Raw genomic sequence first — 26,324 nt, 5'->3', positions numbered from 1 at the left:
GAAAAGTTGGTTTGCCAGAAATCATGTTTCTGCCCAAGGACCCTGATAGCCTACAAGTATCTGTAATGAGAATTAAATATATTGTAGGCTGGGTAGTGATAGATAAGAATAAGGTCACTTTCGAGAAGACTAAATCAGTTAGCTCTTGAATTTGCATGTTATATAAGAAGGGCAGAAAAAAAGCTTCCCCCCGTTGCAAAAAAAGGCGTGGGGGAGGACTGGACAGCCCTAAGAGGGAAGGAAGATGCAAGAGAGGCCGTGACTGAAGGTTATGCAACTTTCACTTAATTGAGAACTATGTTTCAAATCTGCAGAAAACAACATGTTTCTCCCCTTGTTCCCTAGACAGAAAGGCACAGTTTTACAATCTGCTTTTATTGTTTTGCTGATAAGCAGGCATTTCACATTTCTGACACTATACAAAATGTCCTTCAGAAAACTCTATCAGTGCCACAGCATTTTCCAGCTGGAACATTAAAACCAGATCCTGGCTGACCAGCTAAGTTTTCACCCCGTAGCACAGCGTCTCAGCTGTGGCTGGCCAAGGTATTCAAGACGGAAAGGGGAAAAGCCTGCTAGAGAAGCGGCCACTTGCCCAAATGGGTAGCAGTGCAAATATATCTACTTCCAGACCTTTAGGGCAAGCTGGCTTGGCATGAGCCAGAACAATTTGTTGAGTACATGACTTTGTATTGCTTACTGTTCATGACTTTGTATTTCCAGTCTGCAAACATTGACTGCTGGCCAAAGTTTAGTCCCATTCTACTTGTAAGACCCCTACTGTGACCCATACTGTTACAGACCCATATTGTAAACAGCTATAAAGTTAGCGGATCTTCCCTCTTTGGCAAAATTCCCAAAAGATATCTCTGTGGGACACAGAGCTGCTCGGTGTTGCCCAATCTCCAAGGCATGGACAGAGGGTTACCCACTTCCCGGGAAAAACCCATCTCCTAGCCTGGTAATCCTCACGTCCTGAAATAACCCACTTAGGTCACTGGCAACTGAACATAAATCTGTTTTTGCATTACTCTAACAAGCAACAGGACAACTTGATTCCAGTAAGTCTCAAGACCTGAAAGTAGAGCTATCAGAAATTGCTGAATCAGAGGACATGGATCTCTGACAACAATAATATTTAAAAATCCTTACCAAAAATTGCTGAAGATGTTTTTGTTTTTCAAGAAAAAAAATGAATAGCACGTTCAGAGGCCTCCACAATATCATGTTTGTGCTTTTTTACTCAGAGGAAACATGTTTCTCAGTCTGCATGCCATTTTTGCCAGCTAACAAAAATACTTTCTAACAAGGAATTTTGGCAAAGATGAAAATATCTCACACTGATATGAGTCATTTAGGCTTTATGTGCACGTCTTGGAAAAAAGAATCTCAGGAAAAAAAAAATCTCTTTTTAAATATATGCTTGCATGAAGCACAGTTTTGTGACAGGCCTAGAAAGGCTATGCACATTTGCACTCCATACAGGAGTGATAGCTCTCTTTCACCCCACAAAGCTGCCTTGTGTTTTTATTTTTAAAACACCAAATAACCAAAATAAAATCACTTAATTTCTTTCCCAAATTTTGCATGCTGGTAAAAATGAAGTTTATTATTTCAGTGTGCTACTATTACTTTTTATATGTAGCTAGGTGACCTCTGCTGGTGGATTCTTATCATAACTATAATAATTCACACGTACAGGTACAGATACATTGATATTCTGGTAAGTGCTGCCCTACATACACAGAAGATATAATCCCTGCTCTGAAAAATAGACAACTCCCACGCTGGAAAGGTGTAAAAAAGTCATATAAGCCAGCTTTCTCTCCTCAGAGAAGTTTTAGAGACCTGTATTATAAACAGGTATGAACATCTCTGGATAGGGCCACTGGTGTTTATTCAACATATTTGTGGTCTAAATGGTACCTATTGCTCAGAAAGCCCCTAAACTTCACCTTACAAGAAGCAGGGAGGTTGTATTAAGGAAAGGATTAGTCTCCACTTGCATTTCTTTCTTGTACTCTTTCTCATACCATCTGTAAACAGCCACTGTGGGAGAAAGGATACCAGCTAAACGGACCTCCAGTCTGACTCAGCATGGCCACAGACACTCTGTCCGCTACGGTACAGTAGCACACTATGATTTGATGCTTAAAAAAAAATTGTCATTCACCTGAGCCATCACAATACAACTTGCAGTTAACAACCTTGGTCTTTGTGATATCCAAGGTCATTTCTATCATTACAGCACAGTGCAAGGAAATACCACAAATACCGAGAGCGCCTTATCTCTTTATCATAGGTGAAGTTGGCAGGCTCTGCAGCACTGGGGCTCCACCTCTGATCACAGGCACTGCAGTTCACTTCAGTTTATAGTCCGAGGCTGGCTTTCCGAATTAGGAGGTCAGGAGATTTCAGACATGTATACATTTACCACGATGTCGCTACGCTCATTTCTCTAATTTCCAGCGTCCAGGTTGACAGCAACTGTGTCTCAAAATGCAAGGCGGCAAACGTACACACACGCCAGAAAAACCTAGTCCTGACCTCGCTGGAGCTAGCAGCAGAGCCGAAGGTGAAGGCTAGGCACAGGCCTTCCTTCTCCCTAACCACAAGCTTCTCCCGTGTAGCACGTCAGGTGCCCCACAGGCGGCCGGACCCCAAAATACATGCTGTGGCAGGACGCCCTGTGGAAAAGGGGAGTTAAATGGGGCCTTGTTGGGGCTGCTGAATAATCGCATCGCATTGCTCCAACCGAACCACCAGAGACCGAGAGTACCAGCGGCCATGTCCGGGGTGCAGCCCGCGGGGGGACGGGGCAGAGACACGCAGCTCCTACCCCCGGCGGCCCGCAAACCCTGCTTATTCCTACTGCCCTGAGGCTGCCCCGGCCCTGGGGGGCCCCGGGCGGCTAGCGGGGGACAGAGGGAGGCAGGCGCCCCGCGCCCCTTCCCCGCCGGACAGCCCCCAGGGAGGCGGCGGCGCGCGCCCACGTCCCTAACCGCCGCGCCAACGGCCGCCACAGGCGCAGCGCGCGGGGGGGGGCGGGAGGGGGCGCCCTCTGGCGGCGCGGCCCCGGCGGCCCCCGCCCCCCCCGCCGCCGCCGCTGCCCCCTCGGCCCGCCGCCCTCCCCCCGGGCCGCCCGCCGCCGCCTGCCGCTCTGAAGTTTGCAGGCGATTTCCTTTCCAGCTCGGCCTTATCTCAGCGCGCACGTTGCCGCGCGGTGACTAATAACAGAATAACATTGTCTCGGGATAAAATAGCGCCGGGGCTGTTTACCCGCTCGATGGGGGTTCGCTATAAAAGGGCGCGGGGACCGCCACACCAACCAGACGCGCCGGGGCGCACGGAGCCGCCGCGTCCCCCCGCTGCCCGCCGCGCACTGCTCGCGCTGCCAGGGGATTTTTTTCCCCTTTTTTCTTTTTTTTCACTTTTTTTGCATTTTTCCCTTTTTTCTTTTTTTTTTTCCCCTCTCTTTTTTTTTTCTTTCTCCCTGTCCGCTGCCTGCTCTCCCTGCCCGCTGCTATGGATTATTCGCACATGATTGTGTCGCTGCTCTTCGTGGTGTGCCCGGGACTGCTGTCGGCAGGTAGGTGCCGGCTCCGCGCTCTCCTGCACGGGGGTTTCGGCCCCGGGGAGCGGGGGGAGGGAGGCACCTGGGTGAGCCCCGGTGCTCCGGGCTGGGGAGGAGAGGAGGCTGCGCGGGGGGATCTGGTGGGGACCGGAGCATCTCGTGGCGCTGCGCGGGACTAACGCGCTCGTCCGCTGCCGCCCGCAGCCCCCGGAGGAGCCGCCGCCGCCGCGCCCCGCCGCGCCCGCCGCTGCTCCTGCTCCTCGCTGCTGGACGAGGAGTGCGTCTACTTCTGCCACCTCGACATCATCTGGATCAACACCCCCGAGTGAGTGCGCGCCCCGGCGCTCCCCGAGCCCGGGCTTTGGTGGGGAACGGGGGTGGGGGGGCATATAAACCGCAACTCCCTCGCAGAAATTAGGAGGGGAGGAAGGATTGTTTTTTTCCCTTGTGCGGGGTCGCTCCTGCAGTTTTCCCTGCTCCTCTTCTCCTGCTGCGTTTAATAGACTGTTCACCGGGAGAAAGCAGGCAGGATTTGGCCAGCGAGATTGAGCAGATAGCTCTTAACAGCCCTAACACACCTGCGTTCCTGAAGTGTAAGCAAGAGTCTTTCCTTCGGGCTGCTCTGCAAAGGCTGTAGGATACTCTTAGCTATGAATCAGAGGCGAACAACATGCCAAGAGCATGATTTTGCCAGCCTGACTTTGCATAACCATTTTTCCAACAAGTCAGGAGGCTGAAGGGCTTCCTTTGGCATGGGGTGGCTCCTTGCCACCTTTGCTGCTGTCTGCTGCAAATTAACACATCTCGTATTTAAGCAGAGATGGGTACGGTGTCAGTGTCCATTTCTGCAGTCCCCTCGCCAAGAAGTGCAGTGGGCCAGAGCCGCAGCTGACACTGCAGATGCTGCCTTTGGTGATCTGTTCTATCACTGGATTTCTTCCAAGTGGAGGCGATCTGTTCCTCACTTTTATTACTGCATTCAGTTACCAAAGTTCAAAGCGAGGAAGTTTTACTGCATTCTATTGCACATGGTGGCATAGCAGGCTTATGAAGTCACAATTAAAAGGTCATTAGCCTTGTCAGTAGCCATGCTAATTAGTATGTTGCAGGAGCATCAGAAGCATTTGCATGGAAATTATGACTCACAAGGCATTCCTGATTCCACAACTTTTACTCATGCAATCAACTCCATTGATAAGGCTGCCCAAAATACCCCACTGCTCTGAAGCCACAAGATTATTTGAATCGTATTCATGTTGACTCTTTGATCATAGGAAGACTGTTCCTTATGGCCTTGGAGGCCCTTCTCGATCCAGAAGATCATTGAAGGACATGGTACCTGAGATGCTTGCTGAAGCTAGCAGCAGATGTCGATGTGCCAACCAGAAAGACAAGAAATGTCTGAACTTCTGCCAGACAGGAAAAGAACTCTGGTGTGTTCATTGTTACGGCTCTTTAAAAGACAGTGCGTGTGAAAGGGCCAGGTTGTGGTACACTTACTCATTTTGGCACTTGCTGGGTGAATAATCTTCCTAAAGCCATGCCTCCTACCTGGGTACTCACACTGCTATGACACATACCACAGTTTGGTCCAGAAGGGTTGCTTATTACAAGCCTTGCAAAGTGGTAGATTAGATGCATCTCCTTGTGGACTACAGACTTTTTTGTTAACAGCAGTGCTTTTTCACTTATACAGGGCTCAGTCCACAATGGAGAAAAGCTTGCATCATCGCAACAGAGGTGGCAATTGCCTTGGACCCAAATGTATGAACCAACAGTTTGTTGGCAGCAGGAAAATGAAGAGGTGAGTTTCTTCTCATCCTGCTGTAGTTCCTCAGAGTAGCAATAGAGAGCACAGTTCTCCTCCCTTTCAGTCCGCATGAATTTAGCTGTTGATTTCAGCTCAAGTGTTTTGGAGGAATCGCTGAAGATTGTTTGTTTGTTTGTTTATGTAATTAATTCTTAGTTTGCAAAGACAAGGATACTGAGCTCTGCCTAGCCTCATCCATTTGCTTTGAGTAAATGGACTTGGTTTCAGGCCTCAAGGGATACCAAGCTTAAGAGTATGAAATTATTAAATCCTGGGAGAAGGAAATAGAGCCTGACACTTTAGTGTGTTCATGCATTATCTCAATTACTTAATATGCCCCAGTTATTCTTCTAAAACTAAATAGAGTCAGAATGCCTTTTCTTAGGTACTTTACTGCATTTTTCTGAAAAGAAAAGTTACTGACCTGTCCAGGTCATTTAAATACGTGATTTCTTCCAGCTGTTATAGCTGACTTTTAGAATGCAGCAAGACAGATTTCTTAGCTGCCTAGTCCCTTAGATTGTCAGATAAACCTGTGTAAATGAGTACAGGATGCTAGCAATGGAAATAACTGCAAAAAGGTCGAGGAAGGTGAAAATGAAGATTAATATTTGAGGCTAATCTAATACCTGAGACTAGGAGTAAGCTAATATCACAATTGCCCTTTGAGATCTGTGTAATATGTTGAGTGGCTGTAGGCAACAATATCATTTTTCAGTGCTGTTCAGAGGTGTGTGTGTTGGACTCAGTGCATCTAGGAACACCCCCTGTGGTGAACTCTGCTTTGAAGCTAGGTGTTAGCATGACTACATCAGCTTCAGTGTCAGCTGTATGCCCATTACAAAATTTTGTACGTGCAAAAGTAGGCTCTTAAGTCCTACTTTCAAAAGCAAAACTGGCTCTTTAGGACGAGGCAACCTGATGATTTCCAGTGAGATTAAGGTCCTGGAGGTCTTAAATCATTTTTGAAAATGGGGCCTACTTCTTGAAAAATGCACCCATTCCTTGGATACAGGATGAGTTTTACTTAAAAGAAATGAAATAGCCAATGAGAGTAAGAACACAGAAGACCTCTTGGTTGGATACATGCCATTTAAGGAAAGCCAGGGCATCTGTATTTGAATATTTTAACTAATTTTAATGTTTGAATTTAAATTCTGGATTTAGTATTTTGAGTGGCTCAACTTAGCATAACTCTGATAGATGTATAGCAGTCAGTGGTTTCTGAGGATCACTTGGCAGAAGTCTGGACTGAGGTTTACTTAATCAAAGGGCTTGAACATCTGCATGCATGAGATGCATCTTCATTATTGTAACAATAAGGGTATATTTCTCATTTCTGCAGGCTGGAGGCCATTGGTAACAGTATCAAAGCTTCCTTCAGTATTGCAAAGCTGAAGGCTGAGCTCCAGAAAGGGAGGAAGCTGAAGCATAACAGGGCGAATAAAAGACAAGGCGTCTGGGAAAGCCTAAAAACATCCTAGTGGGAAGATCACCCAAATCATCCATCATCACACTTTGTCAGAAAGTGTCACCAAAACTCTGTTTTGACTTTTAACATTCCACGACAGCAAAGCGCCTCTCTGTCCAAGTGGTCATGCAGCAGAACAAAACATGACAAGTCCTGTATTTGGAGTTGCAAAAGCAATACAGCTCTAGGATTTTGTACTTTTGGAATCCAGATGGATGGGTAGAGGGGGTGAAGGGAAATGCTCAGCAGCATATGTTAAAAGCCCTTCTTCTGAAGAAACATTTGAATATTGTTTCTGGAGTGTTACCGATCAATTCAGCAGCTTTCAGGGCCAACTTCAAAAGTGTTTTTGCAAGGAAGACTTTACAGATGTGCTTATAAAGGAGAGAAAGCAAGATTTGAATTGAACAAACTTCAAAACAAAGACTCTTTTTTGATTAAAATGCAAAATGAAAGCCACTGTGCTACCTTAATCAGGACTTATTGCATATATACATGTCTACCTCGCGTACTGTTTGTTGCACTCCTGCTAGAGTATTTTTACACCTTGTTATTGCCTTTACTAATCAGCTGCAACCCTTTGCCTTTTTTCAGAAGTCTAGTTTACTCTTACAACCAGAGTTATCTGCATGTGGGTTAGATGCTGTGCTTGTTTGGATAGTCAAAGTTTTGGATACCAAAGGACTGTTCAACATAGAATAAAAGTTAGAGGACACTACTAGGTTTCACATAACAAAGAGATTTGGCTAACTGAAGTTCCAATAATAGAGGTTGTTATGTCTTACACAACACCAGAAAGGCACTGAAGCAGAGCTGCACCAGATACAGTTGTGAGATTTATTTAGTGCCTTGTTTGGTGTAAATCTGCAGAGACAAAGGGTTGTTTTAATTTATGTCAAAAGGCTAATATTGGGTGAATGTTTATAGCAATTAATTTGTTCACATTGTTGAATTTGCTGACAGGTTTGATTGAATTCAGTGTGCTTAATTTGTATGTGTTTTGTATTTATATTCACACAAAAATCATTATATTTACCATGTTGAATACACATTGAAGCAGGCCATATTGGTCTATGCATGTTTTATGTATTTCTGTATGAAATTGGGAAATGCTTTATGCCTATCAAGGTAAATATCTTCAGAAATAAATATTTTTAATTACTGTATTGGCTTGGCTTTTAATATGCACTGTTTTTATGTAGGCTGTGGTTCTGCGATGATGTAGGTAGATTGCCCCGTGTACAAAGCTGACCTAGATGAGGCGTGTGCACATGACTGCCTTTGTGTCAAATCTTCCACATCACAACATACAAAGCTTGTGCCAGGTCTGCGCCAGATGTGAGAGAACAGACAAGACCTGTTCGAGCATAAAGCTTGCTCATCAAAACTTCTTGAAGAAATTTGAACTGTCTAAATGAGTTTATACTGAAGCAGCACTCTGTCATATAGCTATTGCATTTCTGATCCAATATTACAGATTCTGATGTTGGGTTGGCCATACCATTAAAATATGGTTGAAGATGAATAACGAGGGGCCGAATACATGTGAGACAGTTGGAAAAAAAATGCATGCACCAGAAGCTTCATGGGCTATATTAGACTAGGCAGTGTTATGCTCTTTACTTGTTAGAGACATCCATAGAGCCTGGTGCAAACCAGAGGTAAAAAAACAGAGCAAGAGTTTGCATGTCTCCAAATGATTTGGCCTAATGTGGTTGCAGCTGGAAAGATGCTTACAGCAAATAAGTAGATTTGATCATATGAGATCCTATAGGAAAAAAGACAGTCTATGCTTTTTCGTTAAAACTGAGTTTCTTTTTTAAAACAAACTTACAAACAGGGTATGAGGCACTTTGGAGAAACTGACTGCAGTCACTGTTAAAAATTTCTGAAGTTATTTTCTATTTCTACTCATTTGTTTGCAGCATTTTTCCTGCCCGAATCCTGGAAGGCTAACATATATATTGCGTTTCCTTCCCACTGCTTTGTTACATTTTGGGGGTGGTAGTTCAGTCAAGAGATGGCAGTGTTGGCAGCCGAGGGCCGAGAGGAGACTCAGCCCTACGCAGTGCGAAGGAATGGTGGAGCCCTGAGTGTTCACAGAGAGGATCAGGCCCCAGCTGGCATCATCCTTTGATCTCTGCACCGTAAATACAGCAGTGCCACTAACTGCTTTGGGCAGACGTGGATTCAGTGACCTCTGTCAGGTGTGAGGAGACCTCATTAAAGCTCCCTGTTTTTTTTGTTTTTTCCTCCCCCAGTGATTGCCTCTAGCCGGGAGAATAAACAAACAAAAACACCTCTTACCGAGCTGAAGTGACACGGGAGCACGTGGCATGCCTGGGGTGCACAGGGCGCCGCTGCTAGGGAAGGGGGGGCTGCGCGTCCCATCTGCCTCTCGAGTCACTTGTGTTTCGTCTCCCCGGGGAGCGGGAGGGAGAGGAGGGACTCGGGGACCAGAGTAGCCCTGCAACAGCAGCTGCGCCCTGACTGAGGCTGAATTGCACAGGTGGCTGGGCTAAATGGTGTTACACGCAGGCTTTGAACCTTTGTGTTCTTCCTCAGACTCTGAGGAAGCGTTAGTAGCCCAAATTTGGGGCTATCTGATCAAAGAATTCCCAGAATAACCTCATAAAAATAAATCTATTCCTTCTAGGGTTTTGTGTGCTCAAAGCTGGACTCTAAAGCGGGCTTTCATCATTCCTACCTTCCTTCCTTCCTTTTCCTTCCTTCCTTCCTTTTCCTTCCTTCCTTCCTTTTCCTTCCTTCCTTCCTTCCTTCCTTTCTTCTTTCCTTCCTTCCGGCTGAGCCGGCTGCGAGGGTCATGCGCGGCACTGCTGGGGACCCCATCACACCGTCGCGGGCAGATGCAGCGGGAGCAGCGGAGTCTGTTTCGTGCCGCCTAGCCCGCTCCTGGGGTTCGGCTGCACACGGCAGGAAGGTGGAAGGGGAGATGTACCTGCCCCCACCCAGTGCAATTTCCCTTCTGGCCTATGAACGTGAACTGCAACTTGCCCTGGTTTGCGTTAATGAGCTGGACTGAAAACCAGAATTTAGAAAGTCAGTTTGTCTAAGTGAATAAGGAAAAGGGAACATAAAATATTTTATCTTGTAGCTGGCTCATGTACAAGTACCAGGTCTGGCCCGAAGGTTTGCTCCTTCTCAAAGTGCGCTCCATGGCAGAAAGAGATTCGGTAACTCAGGCCAGAACTCCCAGTGAAGAAAGAGAGGCATGTTACGTGCCAGGATTTATGGCACTGGATATAGAGCAGTATAACAGTACATTCTTACTTATAATAAATGACCTGAGCAAAAAAAAATTCTACCTGAAGCCAATGGAAACATTGCCCTGACAGTGGAGGGAAAGGCTGCAAAGTCAAGGCTCTCATTCATTTAACCAGAACTAATCTCAACTTTTCTCTTAAAAAGTAAACCTTTCATGGTTATGATCTATTTTCTTTTTTAGTGGGAAAGGTTTTTCTAGTCCAGGACGAAAGAAGCACGATGAAGGGGAGAAGAGGGCCACCACTTTCCACAGTGGCTATGATCTGGCAGTCCCAAAATACACCTGGCGTAGAGCTGAAGTTCCAGCTCTGATGAAGAGCAAGGAGTTGCCCAGTTACCAAGCTGTCACCAAGCTGTATCTTCCTCCTCTGATTTTTCATGGGTGATCATTTCTGAAACTGCAAACAGTTTTCAGGAAAAGTAAACTATTTCTCTCCTCCCCAAATTAAACTTGCTGTATTTATTTTTATTCAATGCAATTTGTAATTCTTTCTTGCTCAGGCAGTTCTTTTTATATTTTCTCTGGAAAAAATCTGTTTTGACTATATACCAAAACAAGGTATACAATAAAACAAAGCTTCAAAATGTGAGTCAGGTTTCAAGTCAGGAAAATAATACAATGCTGCTGAAATTCTTTCCATCTTATCTACCTAATTCTGACCTATTTTTTCCAGAAATGGCAACTCTAATCTGTACCATGTTTTCATGGACTGCCCCAAAATAATTCACACAGGATGTCCTAACGTTGCCTATAGAAGTTACTCAGCCAAATACCAGTCTCTTTGTTCATGATTCCTTACATTAGGATAAATTTAACCACTACAACACATTCTGTATTTACAAACGCCAAATGAGCTGGATAAACCACGTTTTGAATGCTATCTGATGTTTACTTTCTTCCCACTCAACCGTTTGCCTCTGCACATATAAAACCGTATCAATTTTGCCCTCAGCTGCATCACGGGGCTATTATTAGGTTCCCTGTGTAGAAATCCAGCTTCCATTCTGAGCCGATATCTATCTTTAATTTACTGTTCTTCCTTCATGAACTAGGAAACAAAAGGACAGAATTTTTGATTAATTAGATGAGACTTCTTGGAAACTGTGATGATAAGTTTAAGTATGTGAAGAGACAGAACGCCACAGATAAAGTACAAAGATACTGGCAGTATCGTTTTTCCTGAGGTAAACATTGTGCAAACAAATTTTCAGAAACTTAGCCAGAACCAGTGTTCGTGTTTTTCTTTGTTTTGTATCTATCTCTGATCAAATCAGAGCTAGGTGAAAAATGATAGTGAAGCCTATTTTTCTGTTTCTCAATATGGTTAAACAATCAGCTGTTACATGTCTTAGCAATGCGCCTGGGACAAGTTCCTCTATTCTGACCAGGTCAAGGAGACCTGAATTCTGTCTGAAGTCCACCAGGTCAGTCTGTCCGCCAACAGCTCTCTCAGTTTTAGTGGCATCATTTATTCCAGTGAAAAAAAGAGCAGAATTTGACCCAGAAAGTCTTTGTTTTTTCTGATAGCACAGTGACAGGGTCAAATTGGCACTGATGTGCTGATGCTAGCACAGGACTCCAATGTCTCTTGCTGCTGCTGTTGGTCTGGGTTTTTTGCCTGCAAGCATTTGCTAGTAACAAATTTGATAAATATCACTTTGGTAAGCAGTGGGGCAGTCTGCCTTTGGCTCGTGAAAGCTGCGTTCAGAAAGGGACAAACCCCATGGAATTTGCGGTTTCGTCAACTTCTCCAACTATTTTGGGGTCTGTGGAACCCATTTGAGTTCACCGACTGGAATTCAAGCTCACATTGCTGTTGCCGTGTTTTTCCCCCCAAGGAAATAAAAAATACCCCTAAAACTAACTTTTTTCTAGCTAAAGGAAAAAATGTATGTTATGTGCCAGTCATTAGAAACAAATCCAACCTCTAGTCTGGCAAGAAGAAAACTGCACTGTATTTTGTTCATATATATTGGATTTACATTTTATTCTGCTGCACCTCCTTTCACAGACATGTTTCAGCCAAGCACTTTGATAAGTGTCTGTCATGTCAAGTTAGCCAATGCCCTAAGGACTTTGTGTGCGGTTAAAGGTAGCCACATGCATTAAATGTTTTGATGAACTGGGGATTCTCCTGGTGTCATCTTCCTCTTCTTCATTTTGGTCCTGTTGTTTCAAGACTTTTTTTTTTCCTTTTCCCTCTTATTTTCATCCTCTCTTATTTCTAACAGGGATGTAAAGCAGTGAAATTCACACAGTGAAATAAACAGCGAAGTAAAGTGGACAGAAAAACTGGGCAAATGATGCCCATCATTCTTAGGAGAAATGCAGAGACCTTTAAGTTGTGTATTTGTACATGGAGGAGAGTTTTCAGGGAGCAGACCTACTGCAAGTGATTTTACCCACAACAAAGCTCAATCCTGCAAGAGCTAAACTCTGTGGCCACCAGCGTCAGTGGCTCTAGTCATGTAAAGGTAACAAGCCCAGGCTGCCTGGCAGCTTGGTGGGATTCGAATCACTTGGTGCTTTGCAGGACCAAGCGCCTTCCTTGAGGAAGCAAGGACTTCTTCTGCACTTTCTCATGCCCTGCACTTGCTCACCTGCTTCAGTGAGCATCACTGGAAAAGCATAAGCAAGCATAAAAACAAGATCCATGCTATTATCCACAGGAGAGGCTCCTTGAGGGTGCCCTCTGGGTCCTTCCCTGATGATGCTATGTCTCATCTGAGCTCAGGGGAGACAACTCTTTCCTCACACACAGGCTGCCCAATGCATCCATCAGACAGCTGGCTTCACTAGGTGGGATGAAAGCATCCATGCATGATTTTCAGCAGGCTGGAAGGAGGGAGGCTGGCTGCACAGAGCCCACCACATGGGACGCTGCTCCCCGCGGACCTGGGGGGCAAATGGGAGAGGCCCTGCTCAGCCCCCTGGAAGCGTAAACCCCCTTGCTCACGCAGCCACGGGTTCACCCTGCATAATGCAACAGGTGTTGCTTTGTCACGGTGGCTGCAGTCAAAATGGCCCCACAGGTTTTATCAGTGTCTTATAGCAGATTTTTCTAAGAAAACTTCCCAGCTAAGGTGGCTCTCCAGTCATAGCAGTTTCCCTACAGCAGGGCTAAACAGAGGAACTCCACTGATCTCCACAAGCACGGAGGTTTTCAGGGTAACAGTCATGCAGATATAACATATGACTCACAGCGCTGTGAAACCCCCAGATACCTGTACAAGAGCACCTTTGTCCACGTCTCTTCCATGTTCACATGAAGAATCTTTTCTCCAAAAATTATACTCCTGTTTCTTTCTAAACTCTTATGGTTTTGTGGAGGACTTGGCCTGCTGATTTTTTTCCCTGGGCCTCTACTAGCTGTTATGTTACACTCCGTACGCACCCAGCAGGTCACTTTGCAGTTATATGCTTACCAGTGGTTTCCATACAACATGCATTAAAGCTGTTAATTTAATTTTTCTTCACTGTGAGGCTGTTTAATCATAAGCACAAGAACGCCTTTACTTGGCCCAAAGGTGAAATGCCCAGAAGTGGTGTCCTTTGCCTTCAATTGGCAGTGGATTATGGATTGCTGCTTCTGGAGCTGATCCTTTAGGCAAGTCAGAAAGTTGGCTGGCTGTTACTATCCTGTAAAAATGTTTTCTTTGAACTAACCGCTTTCTGTTGAGTAATTATTCTTGTTCACAAGCATTTCTAAAAATGTCTGTGCATGCACAGGGGTCAACTTTCTAACCAAACTACAACCTCTCCTTCCCCATCTCCATGTTTTCCTCTCAAGCATTTCTGTGCTTTTCCTGTGATGAAATACAGCTTTTGTGAGCTGCTTGTGTTTGCATGAAGCTCTGATTGTAGCTGTTTCTCAACCTGTGATCCATGAACATCTGACGAGCCATGAAAGATGATTAAGGGATGCAAATTGCTAAGTGCTTTACAACAACATGCACGTGTGAAATTCCAGGAAAGGTTCACACTTTCACCAGAAAATTTTTAGTGGTCTACATTAAAAATAAATTAAATGTGTGTGTTATACATAGAAAGTAGGTTTGAAAGAAGGTTGCAAAACCAACCTGTCAGTATAGAAAAGAGCAGAATTAAGTCCCTCCAGATAGCAGATGATAAAAATATTGTTCAGATGAAAATGTCATCATATAACTACATTATCAGGTATTGCCACGTGTACGTGCAAAAGGATGGGTAAATATATGGGAGGGAATTTGAAGCCTTACTGTCTGCATGTATACATGTAAGCATCCAAGTGTGCACATGTAGCATAACAAATGTCTTTCTTGTATAAGACATTTTGGATCTACTTCTGGTTGTCAGAAAATTCTGGACTCAAGGAACTCTCTGCCTTGATGTCTTTCTATTTTATCCCCATTTAACCTAGTGGTGGTTTGGTCAGTATCACTAAATTCTCTAGGTGCCTTCCCCAAGGATGTTTTGGCTGCCATTTATAGCACAGTGCCTGAGCACTGTTGTGCAGATTGGTTGCTTTCGCTGGACTTCTAATCTGCTCAAATAAACTCATGTGTTTACATGGATTTTTTTATTATGATGTCTACAAGGAGAGAGTATTTGTGCCCTTGGTTTTCCCTCTCCAGACAGCACAATTGCAGAACTCGGAATCATTTATAGGCTAATTAAAAACAGAGCACAGGTTTTTTTGTCTTTTTGCTGCATTCCAGTGTGTGTAGCTACTCTGCAGGGATCTGACAGGGGCATTGTTAAGGCGATAAGGAACCTGTGGCTTGGGTGACATTAATGTGCTAAGAAATGCTTCCTTTTCACATGATAGCCTAAGAAAATTGGATCAAGTATCGGAAAGACTGACAAAACATCTGAGGACTTGAAATACGCAGCAGAAGACTGGTCCGCACATCCTATCTGGCTCTAGCTACAGTAACAGCTTTGGAGGGGAGCTGATGCAGAACTGCCCTTCTCTCTCCACCTGACAAGCTCAAACAGCTGATAAATTACCAGAACTAATTGTCGCCTTGACAGGCCTTTGATCCTTGGAAGAGTCAATTTATAAATGATGAGCCCCTTTTGCATGCCACTGCTGATGGAGCTGTTGAAATGGTTATAAAATCAATAATCCCCACAGTCTGGGGACTGGTTTTCTCCCATTTATTCAGGAGACAGTTCAAATTGGCTGCCAATGCTTACTTCCACCTCTTCCCAGCACCCTCACCACAAAAAGCATTGCCACAGGAGTGAGGCTTGATAAACAGAGAGCACAAGCATCCAAAAAGTAAGCAAAATCCACATGAACACAAAGTAGGAAGCAGGATAGTCTCCAGATCATACTCTCAGCCACTTGGAATGGTTTTGCCAGGAAGAGAAAGTTGTTGAGAATAAGAGCAGAAAGGCAAAGAGAGCAAATTTTGAATGACAAGCAGCAGCATGGGGAATGGCAGCATCTTCAGAGCAGTACTGAAGCAGAAATCCCATTGCTGGCTCCCAGTTTCCAGCCTCTCCAGGGAGTCAAGCTGGTCGGCTTCCTAGAGGCATGCTGGTGCTCCCAGAGGCAGAGCTCCCAGCTGCCTGCTGGCACACATTGCCTTCACCCTGGGGAAGAAACACTCATCCTGGCACACCAGCCTGGCAGAGTTTCTGATGGTGACCCTGTGGCTGTGGTACAGCAGAGCACCAAGACCTGGGATACAAAGTTTTCTTATACGCTCATCTATATTTGGCTTTAAGCACGTGCCAGAGTCCACCCTACTGACCAATGATTGTATTTCCTAGTTTTATGGTTTACTATCCAGGCTTCACAAACTTGAAGGAACAAGTCAATATTTAGGCAAATAGAGTCCCTGCGGGGGTGACCTCGTTTAGAAACTTTGGCCCTAGCCCTTTATTTCAGGAGCACATCCTAACCACCTCCTGATGGGAAACCTAGTGAAATCCTTGGGCTGTTTGAGTTGGCTGCTAACTCTATTGCAACAGACTCCTTTACAGAGTGGTCAGGATACTGCAGGGGTTGTATTTCTCTTGTACAGTCATTTGATGACTACCTTTTTCCCTTTCTGGTGAAAAAATTTTACATAAAAGATACTTAAATTAAAAAGAGATGCAGGAAACTTGTGTTCTCAGTGGTTAGCATAGCTTCAATGATCAGCATTTCCTGGGCCTCTAGGAAGAGCCAGCATGGAAAGAGAAGTGTAACATCCATCCGCAGGCCTCTCTCAGAGCTAGGGGCTCTTCAGCAGCCAGCTGGTGAGAGAGGGGCAAGGGCTGTCCCCAGCAGTGGCGATGCGCAGATAGGTGTCATGCTTCATTTCAGCTGGAAGGAAAATTCACGTGAATTCTGGTGGACCCTTCATGGCAATTCCTGTTGTTTTTAAACAAAAAATAGCAAGGGCAATGCTCCCCACTCAGTATGCAGGATTACGAACACTTGACTTCCACTAACCCAGCTCACATAGAGCATTGGCTTCACTACTAAATGCAGTGTCAGCCCCTTATCCTTGGCTGTAAGAAGCAAAGGACAACTCAGCAGAATAGTGCAATAACAGCACTTGGGATTGAGGGAAAGTCCTTGGCCTGCTCTTGTCAGTGTTTGTTCATTTTCTATTTGTGATAACGGTAGTGCTCCAACAGGGTCTGGCTTACACAAGTGAATAAAGTTTGCAGGCCTGGACCCTGCATTGTTACTACTCACAAATTTTTGAAAACACAGCCTAGCAGCCATGAGTCTGTCTTGCATCTGGAAACTTTATTTGCACGCAATCCCAATCACTTTTCCTGTGCCTGATTATTCTGATGAGAGAGTGCTCATTAGAAAAATGGAATAACGCAATCCAAGCGCACTCAGGCAGTTGGAACAACAGGAGGTGCTGACTGATGCTTCGCTTTTCATTCTCCTCTGAAAGCTTATATACAAATGTGAGGTTTTGAAATGCAATTCACGCGGTTACTCGAAAGCCATCTGGGGCTTGGCCACTGAAGCTTGTGCTCACCACAGACAGAAGAGTCTGACTCTCTCTAAGAGTCAAATTCCCCTCTTAGGCTGAGGAACACTTGGACTGAATCATGGCATCCATTATAGAAAGAAATAACTGAGATGTGCTGAATAGTTTGCCTTTTGCACACTGACTGCAGCATGCTCAGGGGTCACTTTCCCTGCACAAGCTGGACTTTGTTGACTGTAGAAGCAAATCACCAACAACTGCCTAGATGAAGTTTCTGCAAACAAATAGGACACTGACAAAAGTGAAGGAAATGGCACATGCACACACTCATATAGTGAAACCCTGCCTGACTCCAGCCTAGTTCTTCACCGTCTAAGCAACATTGGAAGTTTTCCAAACCATCAGCCTGCGTAGTGTGCAGATGATCCCTAGGGAAATCTTTTTTCAGGCCACAAGAAGTTTTTATGGCTGGGAAACAAACGTGATAAAGTACCTGAATTAATGCTGAATGGAGTCATACACAATGTGCAGGCTTCCACTGGAGGGAGAACTGAACGTTTTTGTAATAAAAAAGGGTTCGGGGACTTTCCATTACCAGATTGTGTAGCAAACTGACAGAAAGCTTGTGAAAATTGACAGCTCTAGTGGAGAAGGGGAGTCTGCCTCAAAAACATAGTTTCTGAAACTGGGTCTCTAGGACAGCCTTAATCATTTTACCTTCTAGGAAATTACATCTTGAAAAGGTAACAAGATAGAGGCGGGAATGAAGCAGGAGACAAACTACATGGAAAAGGGTCTCTGCCATGTCTTGTTTTCTGTTACTTTCTCACCCTAAGAGTTTCAAGAAACTCCAGAAAAAGACCACCTTACGAAACAGAATTAGAGCACCAAGAACTGCACCGAGGTGAGCAGAGCATGCTGATAAGCTAAAAGTCCCGAGTCTGGTATTAGTCTCCTGACAATTCAGTACTGAACAATTTACTCTCAAAATGCCATTCACCCCGAAGTACAAGTGTGCTTTCCAGCTGAATAAAGTTTTTACAGGCAGATACATCTTCAGGTTAGTTAGCATCTACTAAGGAGGTGGTAAGGCAGGAGCAAAGGAGGGCTACAGCTGGCTTAATGTTGGGAGAAATGATTAAGCACAAAGAGTCTAGGGGATCTTCTCCAGGGAGATGAGATTGCTCTTGAGACATGGTGCAAAGTGTGTATGATAAGGGGGGATATATGTACAGCAGGAGGGCAGGTTGATATGGACGGTCCGGAAAGTAGGACACTGAAGGTTAACGTGGAGAAAGGGTCTACTCCCATTGTGGAGGAACAGCAGGAGAAAACATTGCAACCTAGTTTGATTCCACCCAATTTATGCAGCTGACTGATGCAACTGAGCTGAGAGGAATGATCCCCTGGAGGCGTCTGAATCTCTCCATTGACCATGTAAAGAAGCCTAGGGAGGCTACACTCCTAAATGAGGGATTGCAGCCACAGAGATGAACTTTGGACCACAGCCACCTTATCTTCGTGAAATAGTATTTCAAGGATGCAACTGTGCTTAGCAGATGGAAATGCATTTGGGCCTACTGTATTCACTATCTAATTTGCCTATGGGAAATCTGAATTTCCCACAGAAGATGAGCAGTGTGGTTATTTTCTTATTTTTGTCAATTGTTTTCCCATAGAAATTTAATTATCTTCCAGTATGTTCCAAGATAAGCCAGAGCTAAGAGCAACATGCACTCTATTATGCCTATGTAATAAACTGAAGGCATGGTGAGAGAAATGGCATAAAGGAAACTCTCGGCGGGAGAAGCCCTCATCTTCTGAAGCTGGGTTTCTAGGACAGCCTTCACTACTGCAAATTACCTCTAGGACATTACATATTGAAGAGGCCACAAGACAAAGGGAAGAATGAAGCAAAAGGTAACCTAGGCTGAAGAGGATTTGTGCAGAGTTCTTGATATTTTCTGATTTTAAGATTCCTGTGAAACTTTGAATGAGACTAGCTTCTGCAGCTTGGCCTACCATCCTCACATAGCTGGGCTGACTCAGAGGGATGAAAAGACTAGTTCAGAGCATCCTTTTGAAAAAAAAAGAAAAAGAATATTTCTTCACTCCCTTTTCTGACTCAGTCAGCTATTTAGAGAGCCTACCACTCCCAGGGGCTGTTATTTTAAATTGTACACTTCCAGGACAATCTTTCATTGGGAAATCTTCCACCCTGAAAAAAAGGGGAAGGGTGAAATAATGAAAGGAAGCAGTTCAAAAATAAGATGATAGGAAAGTGATAACTTCAGTGTGGTTAGGATGTAGAAACAGCATTGAAGCTATTGCTCTAGATAGCATCTGAGTACCTGCCAGGATCTCACTCAAGATCAGTGCTCACAGTGCTCACCCCTAGCTTGAAGAAACCTCATGAATTCATGCCACGTGTGACTACAGTCAGAAAGTCAGATCATTTAGACAGTGCTGGCATTCCTTGAGACAACTAGCTGAAGCCTTGTTTCTCAATGTGCGTTTGGCTGGTGAGAAAGTCAGGATGGCTTGGTTGAAGTTTCCAGAGTGGTCTCAAACATGAGGCCTGAGTAGGTCAAGGCCCACCACACACTGCACTGAAATATCTGGGTGATGTCAGTGAAATGCTATGCTAGCTTTGAGCCAGGTGAGAACTCAGTTAAACGTAATGAAGGGACTTTCTGTGCTGAAGGCAGAGAACAGGGGACAAAGTTGTGAGATGGGGCCATCTTGATCTGAATCAATTTCTCATTAAAGTTTGACAACACGGGGTACTGCCAACTGCATCCAAAAAATGCTGTCTTGGCAAAAACTGTTCTCTTCATGTCTCTGATGTTCACAGACAGTCATAGCTGGGATGTCTATCTATACTACTTTGGAGAAGCCGAAATGCTGTTTTTCCCTTCACTGGATGAGACAGGCGAGATACATAACTTCTCCTAAACTGATCTTGACCTTTCACTGCAGGTGAGAGCAAAGAAAGGGACAGTAGTCTATTTATTGTGTTCTTGTATACAAATGGGCATAAACAGGGGTAATAAACCTCTTCTGATTTGTCTTTTAACCCAGAGACCCATATACACCAGCAAAGATGGAGCAAGCTTAGCTTATCTCCTCTTCGTTTATTGAGCAGTTTACTGGTAGAGATGCCGTCTGGTTCACAAGGACCCATGCTTCAGTTTTAGTGTTGAGATGACATGAAGAGCTCTGCTGGGGTATGGGGAATTGTGTTGCTCTGTGTTGGTGGCTGTGACTGAAAAGATTACTGCAATGCCAACAGACTTGAATGAAAAATAACAGTGCCACTTGCTAAAAGTGAGTTTTCCAGTCAAGCATCATCTTCTAGCAACTCCTGGGTTAGTGATGGCAGGAACACTGAATGTGCCAGAAGATTGGTAGTGATAAAAACATGGTCAGTCTTCATGTCTGACCTACCCAATTTCCTAAATGTTTACAACTATAGGAAAGAGCAGAAGTAGAAGGGTAGACAGGGACGGCATGGGAGCATTACATGCTGAGATACCAGAAGTGTTACAAGGAGTCCAAGGTGCTAGAGGTGTATGCTGGTTGTAGCTTGTGGGACCAGAGAGTTGTATTACACAGGAAAGATATCAGTCTGGAAATCTTGCAGGAACAGAATTGCTTTTGAGATTCTGAGTAATGCCTCATTCTAACTCGCTGGCAGACAATAAAAGAGTACCTGAAAGCCATTGGTGCAAATTCTGCTAAGTCTTAAGCAAGCCATTCAGTTCTTGTGCTCTTCAAGCCACATTGACTTCAGCAGGATTTCGGCATGTCCAAAGTCAGCATGCAGAAGTCCTTCAAGAATTCATTGAGCTGGGATGCAAATAAAGTCATGGGGAGAGTTGGATATATCCACCCCTGCTGTTTCTCTCTCCAGGTGAAGGGCACTGTCAGTAATAATTTAAGTCACACTCTTACAGCTGCTGATACCAACCCTTTGATACTTGTCTGAGTGATGGCATCATTTCTTCAGTGTTGATACTTCTCTGTTTCCCACTTTGCTCATTTGATTTACCTTTCAAGAGCTTAATTTTGCTAATATATTCATACTAGTTTGCCATTCAGTTCCAGATATTAATAATGACAGAAATGGTTAATTAAATTGAAAGAGAGATTTGCATCTGCAACCTCAGCCATGAAATACTTACAGTGATACCTAAAATATACTTAACCATTTTTCTGGTAATGTTTCTGCTAAAAACACTGCTTCAGGCTTATTTTTATGAGAAATTTGGTTTCAAACTCTTTTTCTATTCCTCTAGAGTTTTATTGGGTTGCATCACAAAAGGTATACTTCATTATATAATTTTGGGTTCAAGTACAGATGAAAACAAATGAAGTACATGTGCAAAACTGAATGAACTCAAATGCTGCTGAGTTGTGTATCCAACACAAGACGCTATTATGGGAAACAGGGAACCACTGAGAAAGAGAAGCTATCATAAAAGAAAGATTTCAGTACCACAGCCCTTAATTCCCATCAAAGTAATGCTGGCATAAGACTTAAAAACATTTTCCATTGTGAATCAAGGGCCCTGGCCAAGTATGAAAGATCTGAATTCTTTTTTGCTTTATATTTTAAACTGCAAAAATGTACTGTTATCAGAGCTCAACATAAAAATAGATGCATTTTATTTCATGTGTCAGCACCTACTTCTTTTATAGCTCTACAGTATTCTGAATGCCTGTTTCTGACTTGTTAACTAAGTTTCCAGTGCAAATGAGTTACAACTCAAGAACTTGGTATTCAAGGTTGCTAAATTTTTGCAATTTTGTGGTAACTGAATGCACCTTCTGTTCTTCCTAATAAGTAGCTATTTTTAAATTATATTTTAACTAGGTTTCTGCTGCTCTTTGAGCAAGAGCCTAGGACATATTTAGTAAAGTCTGACACCCTAGACAGAAATAACTTGAAAAGAACTTTGATGAATGTTTCCCTCCAAATACAGGAGTATTCAGTTGCATGGAGTTATTCATAATGTATGTTGTTAAAGCAGATACGTATTTGCAAGGTATTGGACTTATTTTCAGTAGGTCATTTAACAAAGCTGATTCATGATTTTCAGACAAAATCCTTTTTATTAGGTACCGTAATTTTTGGAAATAAAAATAATGCCCCAAAGGTTGGTTTCCAAACATTGAATGAATTTTTGATGAAAGGGGTCTTTGTCTTTTGAGCCCTTCCCCTTTGTCCTTTCTCTCCTCTATATTCTTTTTCTGCTATTTTCCTGCCTTTTCAGTAACTATATGGTTAAACGTAGGAAAAGGGAGGGGAAGCTCAGCAAAAGTTGAAAACAGAAGGGAGAAAAGTTTCAGCTCTGGTTTGTTGTTAAAAATAGTCCAGTCTGTTACAGTGATGCACTCCATTGTTGCAGTTAGTGATGTAGCAACAGAAAAGAAAGTTTTTAGGGCACTGATAGGAAAGTCATTCTACTGCTACAGTGCCTCAAGGACCTGTTCTACTCCTATTTTAGGTGGTCTTGATAATTTTCCTTGAGTAGACCAGAGAAACCTGGGAAGTTTAATTTGGAGTAGCTATGCAAAATTCAGCTTTCTACCCAATAGCAAAGACTTCAGCCATTCATGAAACTGAGAAAACCACAGTCTCAGTCTTGCCATCCCTTTTTTGCAGCTGGCTGTGTGTCTTTCTTGTAACTGATGCAACCATTGAGAGGGTAGCATCTCTACCCCGTTTAGGTCTTCATCTTGTGACTTACCCACCAGTTTTGAAGAGAGGCAACATGAAAGCTGTTTGCCACCTTGAAAAATGCTCCGGCCCAAAGGTGCTTTGGGATGCCCACGCGTGCAGGAGCGCCAACCAGCACAGTACCCCAGCGGTGGCACCTGCCTCCGTCCCTGCTCAGGGACAGCAAAGGCCTGGGTGGTGGAGAGAGGAATAAATCAACTGAGCCCAGAGAACTGAGGAAACGAGTCAGGGATGCCACGCACCCACCTGCAGAGTGAGCTGCAACACTGGTGGGACCTGGAAATGAGGCACTTACAGAAATTAGGAGATGGAGCATCTATCAGTCTTTCTCCAGCTTGTCTGGAATACGCCATTTCCTACTTAGCCTCCTATTTCACAGCTTTGACTTTTTCATCATGTTCTTTTCAAAAGAAAACTAGTCTGGCCCCTAACGAAGGCTTACCACAGTCCAGCCCTGAATGCCCCCCTCTCGCTGGTCTTGCTCTCTTCCATCTGTCCATCTCTTGCTTTTAATGAACTGAAGCCATAACAAAGTCTGGACAACATAGGAGTAATTCAGTACTGAATTTCTTTCAGCAGTGGTAATTCCTCTGGCCTTTACAGGGGCACTGAACCAGAAACGCACCTCAAATGGATAGAGGGTAAAACAACCCAAACAAACAAGCAAGGGAAACAAAATGGAAGATTAAAGAAAAGATAACCTGTGCCCGTTCTTGGGAAAGTAGTAGGTTTTCTTCCAGCTCAATTCACCTTGTGGCCAGGCAGGTCAGAACTGCTGGTACTGGGGAGCTCACCTATGAAAACAAACATTCTCCTACAGGATGAAGTGCCACATTGTTGGTATTTAATGCCTTTTTGTGTTCTAAGGCTCTCCAGAACAAGTTAAAATCAGCCTGGCTAATTAGTATGTGCAAGTCTTTTTTCTGATTGTGTTTTGTGTACAGCGTACATGTGTAAGAAAGCAGGACCTCAGAGCATGTGCAAGAGCATGTAACGAAGAGATGAGTGTGTGAATATATAACAGGCAAATGTGAATGTGTGTGCGCGAGACAAACAGAAATCAAGGAGTCTTTGCATAGCTTAAAAGTTACATTAGATTTCTTCTTTTCAAAGAAAGAAAGAAATCAAAGCTTTTCAAGCTCCCGTTGGTAGTCCTGTGGCAGGTTGTCTGTTTCTAGCATGGGAGCTAGATTCAGCTTTCTAAAGGCCAATGTACATCACAGGTTAAAGTAAACTTCTGTGTTATCCAAAATAACAAGCAGTGCACTCAGCAATATTAAAATGAAGCCACAACATGCACAGCTTATAGCCATAGGATGATCTCTGTGACTTTCCTGGTCCAGTGGGAACATGGGCTGAGAAACCAAATTAAACGATGAACTCTGATGAATCCTGCTATTACTGAAGGGCATTAGCTTTGGGCTACCCAAATTTTTTGGAGAAAAAGTGACTCAGTAGTAAGAGAAAACTCGTATAATCTGTAGGAAATGAAGTGTGAGTTATTGTCCTGGCCTGAGATCATCAATACATTCTATGTTGCCTGACAACGAGTTTTTGGTTAACAATTTTATTCTTTCTCAGTCCAGTTTGGATCTGACCTAACAACCTCTGAGGAAAATAATTCTGACACCACAGACAGATTTCCGTTATATTCCTTACTGCCAAAAGAGGACTCTTCTGGATCTACAAGTACAGATTGTTTTATACAGATCTACAGCTTTTTGGAAAACACCACAATTCCTCACTGATGATAAAAATCAATGCACTCACCTATTAACTTTGTAGGTGATTCATGAAATCTAGGGGGGCCTGAGAGCCAGTCTATGTGCAGAACTGGAGCAAAAAACAAAACCAGCTTATTGCAGTCAAGCCTACAGCTAAACATGGACTATAAGACCACAGACAGGAGGACTGACTCACACCACTTACTGCACTTCTGAAAGGCACCCACTGGCCAAGATGAAAACCCATATAAAATAGGATAGAAGCTGTTATTCCAGAATGAAGTATACTACTTCGATATACCCAAATTTGTTATAAAAAAAGTCAAACTGGGTGTGGAGACTCATTGAGGCAAAACAACGTCCATACAGGTACCTATCAAAATAAAAGATGCCAGATGTTAGCTTCTAGCAAGTGAGTGTTTTACATCATTGATAAAAACTTCAAAAAGGTGCATATATCGGAACTGTGATTCCCATCACATTCCAGTTTTGTACATTGTGTGCTGACATATGCCTGAAAATCAACCTTTTTCATATCAGTCCCAGTTTTGTATGCAGCTGCCTCAGAGGTATGAGACCACAAAATTGGTAAGGGCCATGGCAGTGGAAATTCAGACCTGTTTCTCCTCACTGTTTCTCCAGGTTGTGTTTGATGTGTGTGTCCCAAATGAGTTTGGATGGAAACTCTAAGACAGATAGCCCAGCTTGTTTGTCTCTTGCTGTCTGAAACAAGGCTGATGAAATTACTTGGTCGTGCCAATCAGTTGAGCTGAGAGACAGCTTACCATAAGGGTAGCCAAATACAGATGTGAAATCTGTCTGGAAGACAACACCTAACAACTTCCTGCTATCGGAAGCCTCAAACTTGAAAATTTTCCTGCTAGGGGAAGGGAGCAGGAGTAGCTTTTGGAAGCCAATGCTGTCAACAAGATGTGTAGAGCATGTGCTTAACCATACGCCATGCATAAATGTATTTTTATGTATTTATACATACACACATATATATGTATGTAAAAACTATTTGTATGGCAACTGACCATCAATTCACTGAAGGATAAAGTTCTGCATTTCAGAATGTTACATGCATTTATTCTTTCGACTACACTTAGATCAAGGTTCAGGCACTTTCTCAGCTATCACATGAGCTTACTGGTGACCAGAAGGTTTATAATATAGCTAGAGAAAGTAGATGAAGCACAGAAGACAGAAATATACTTACAATCTGTATTATTAGCCTCATTTTCAAAAAGCAAATTAAGGTCTCTTCATCAGAAGCATATTTTGTTTTCTTGTTCTTTTCAGTCAGCTCAAAAGCAACAGTAAGATTATATTACACTTTTCCACTTTTTGCATCTGCTATTTGTCCAGGACTCAACCAGTCTCTGTGGCTTATACATAGAAACAGTGGGTATGCACATGGAGTCTCTCAAGTGAACTGACTTCCGATTTGCTTAGCTTCTGCAGTCAGACAATATCACAAGCCACAAGTATTTATCGATCAGGAACACTGACTTAAATATAGTCATCCCTCTTGAAGGCCCTGTTCTGTAGTCTGTCAGTCTTTAGCAAAAGTCATAATTAAATGGGTGGAAGCTGTCCTGGAACAAGAAAGGAAGTAACGAAAGGAAACCTGGAGGAAATTTTGAGCATCAGCTAAGCACATACCTAAGTCTTGTTACTTGTGCCCTACACCTCAAGCATGTTATAAATGTTTATACCTTCTTGTGTTCCAAACTGGAGGAAAATAACTACATAGAAAAAGCAATGGAAAGAAAAGGAGAGCTGGAACA

At 43.6% G+C, this 26,324-nt stretch overlaps 1 protein-coding gene across 1 annotated transcript; it reads left to right on the top strand.

The window, feature by feature from the left end:
• Positions 1-3,146: 3,146 nt before the first annotated feature.
• Positions 3,147-8,021, top strand: EDN1 (endothelin 1). Its single transcript, XM_026104763.2, has 5 exons — positions 3,147-3,589; positions 3,779-3,899; positions 4,849-5,007; positions 5,271-5,378; positions 6,730-8,021. The coding sequence occupies exons 1-5, from the start codon at positions 3,526-3,528 to the stop codon at positions 6,866-6,868; spliced, it is 591 nt and encodes a 196-aa protein (XP_025960548.1). The 5' UTR covers positions 3,147-3,525; the 3' UTR covers positions 6,869-8,021.
• The last annotated feature ends 18,303 nt before the right edge of the window (positions 8,022-26,324 follow it).

Source organism: Dromaius novaehollandiae, chromosome 2 (assembly GCF_036370855.1).
Source record: "Dromaius novaehollandiae isolate bDroNov1 chromosome 2, bDroNov1.hap1, whole genome shotgun sequence".
In the NCBI taxonomy this organism is placed as follows: domain Eukaryota; kingdom Metazoa; phylum Chordata; class Aves; order Casuariiformes; family Dromaiidae; genus Dromaius; species Dromaius novaehollandiae.
This window is presented reverse-complemented; position numbering and strand designations above follow the sequence as displayed.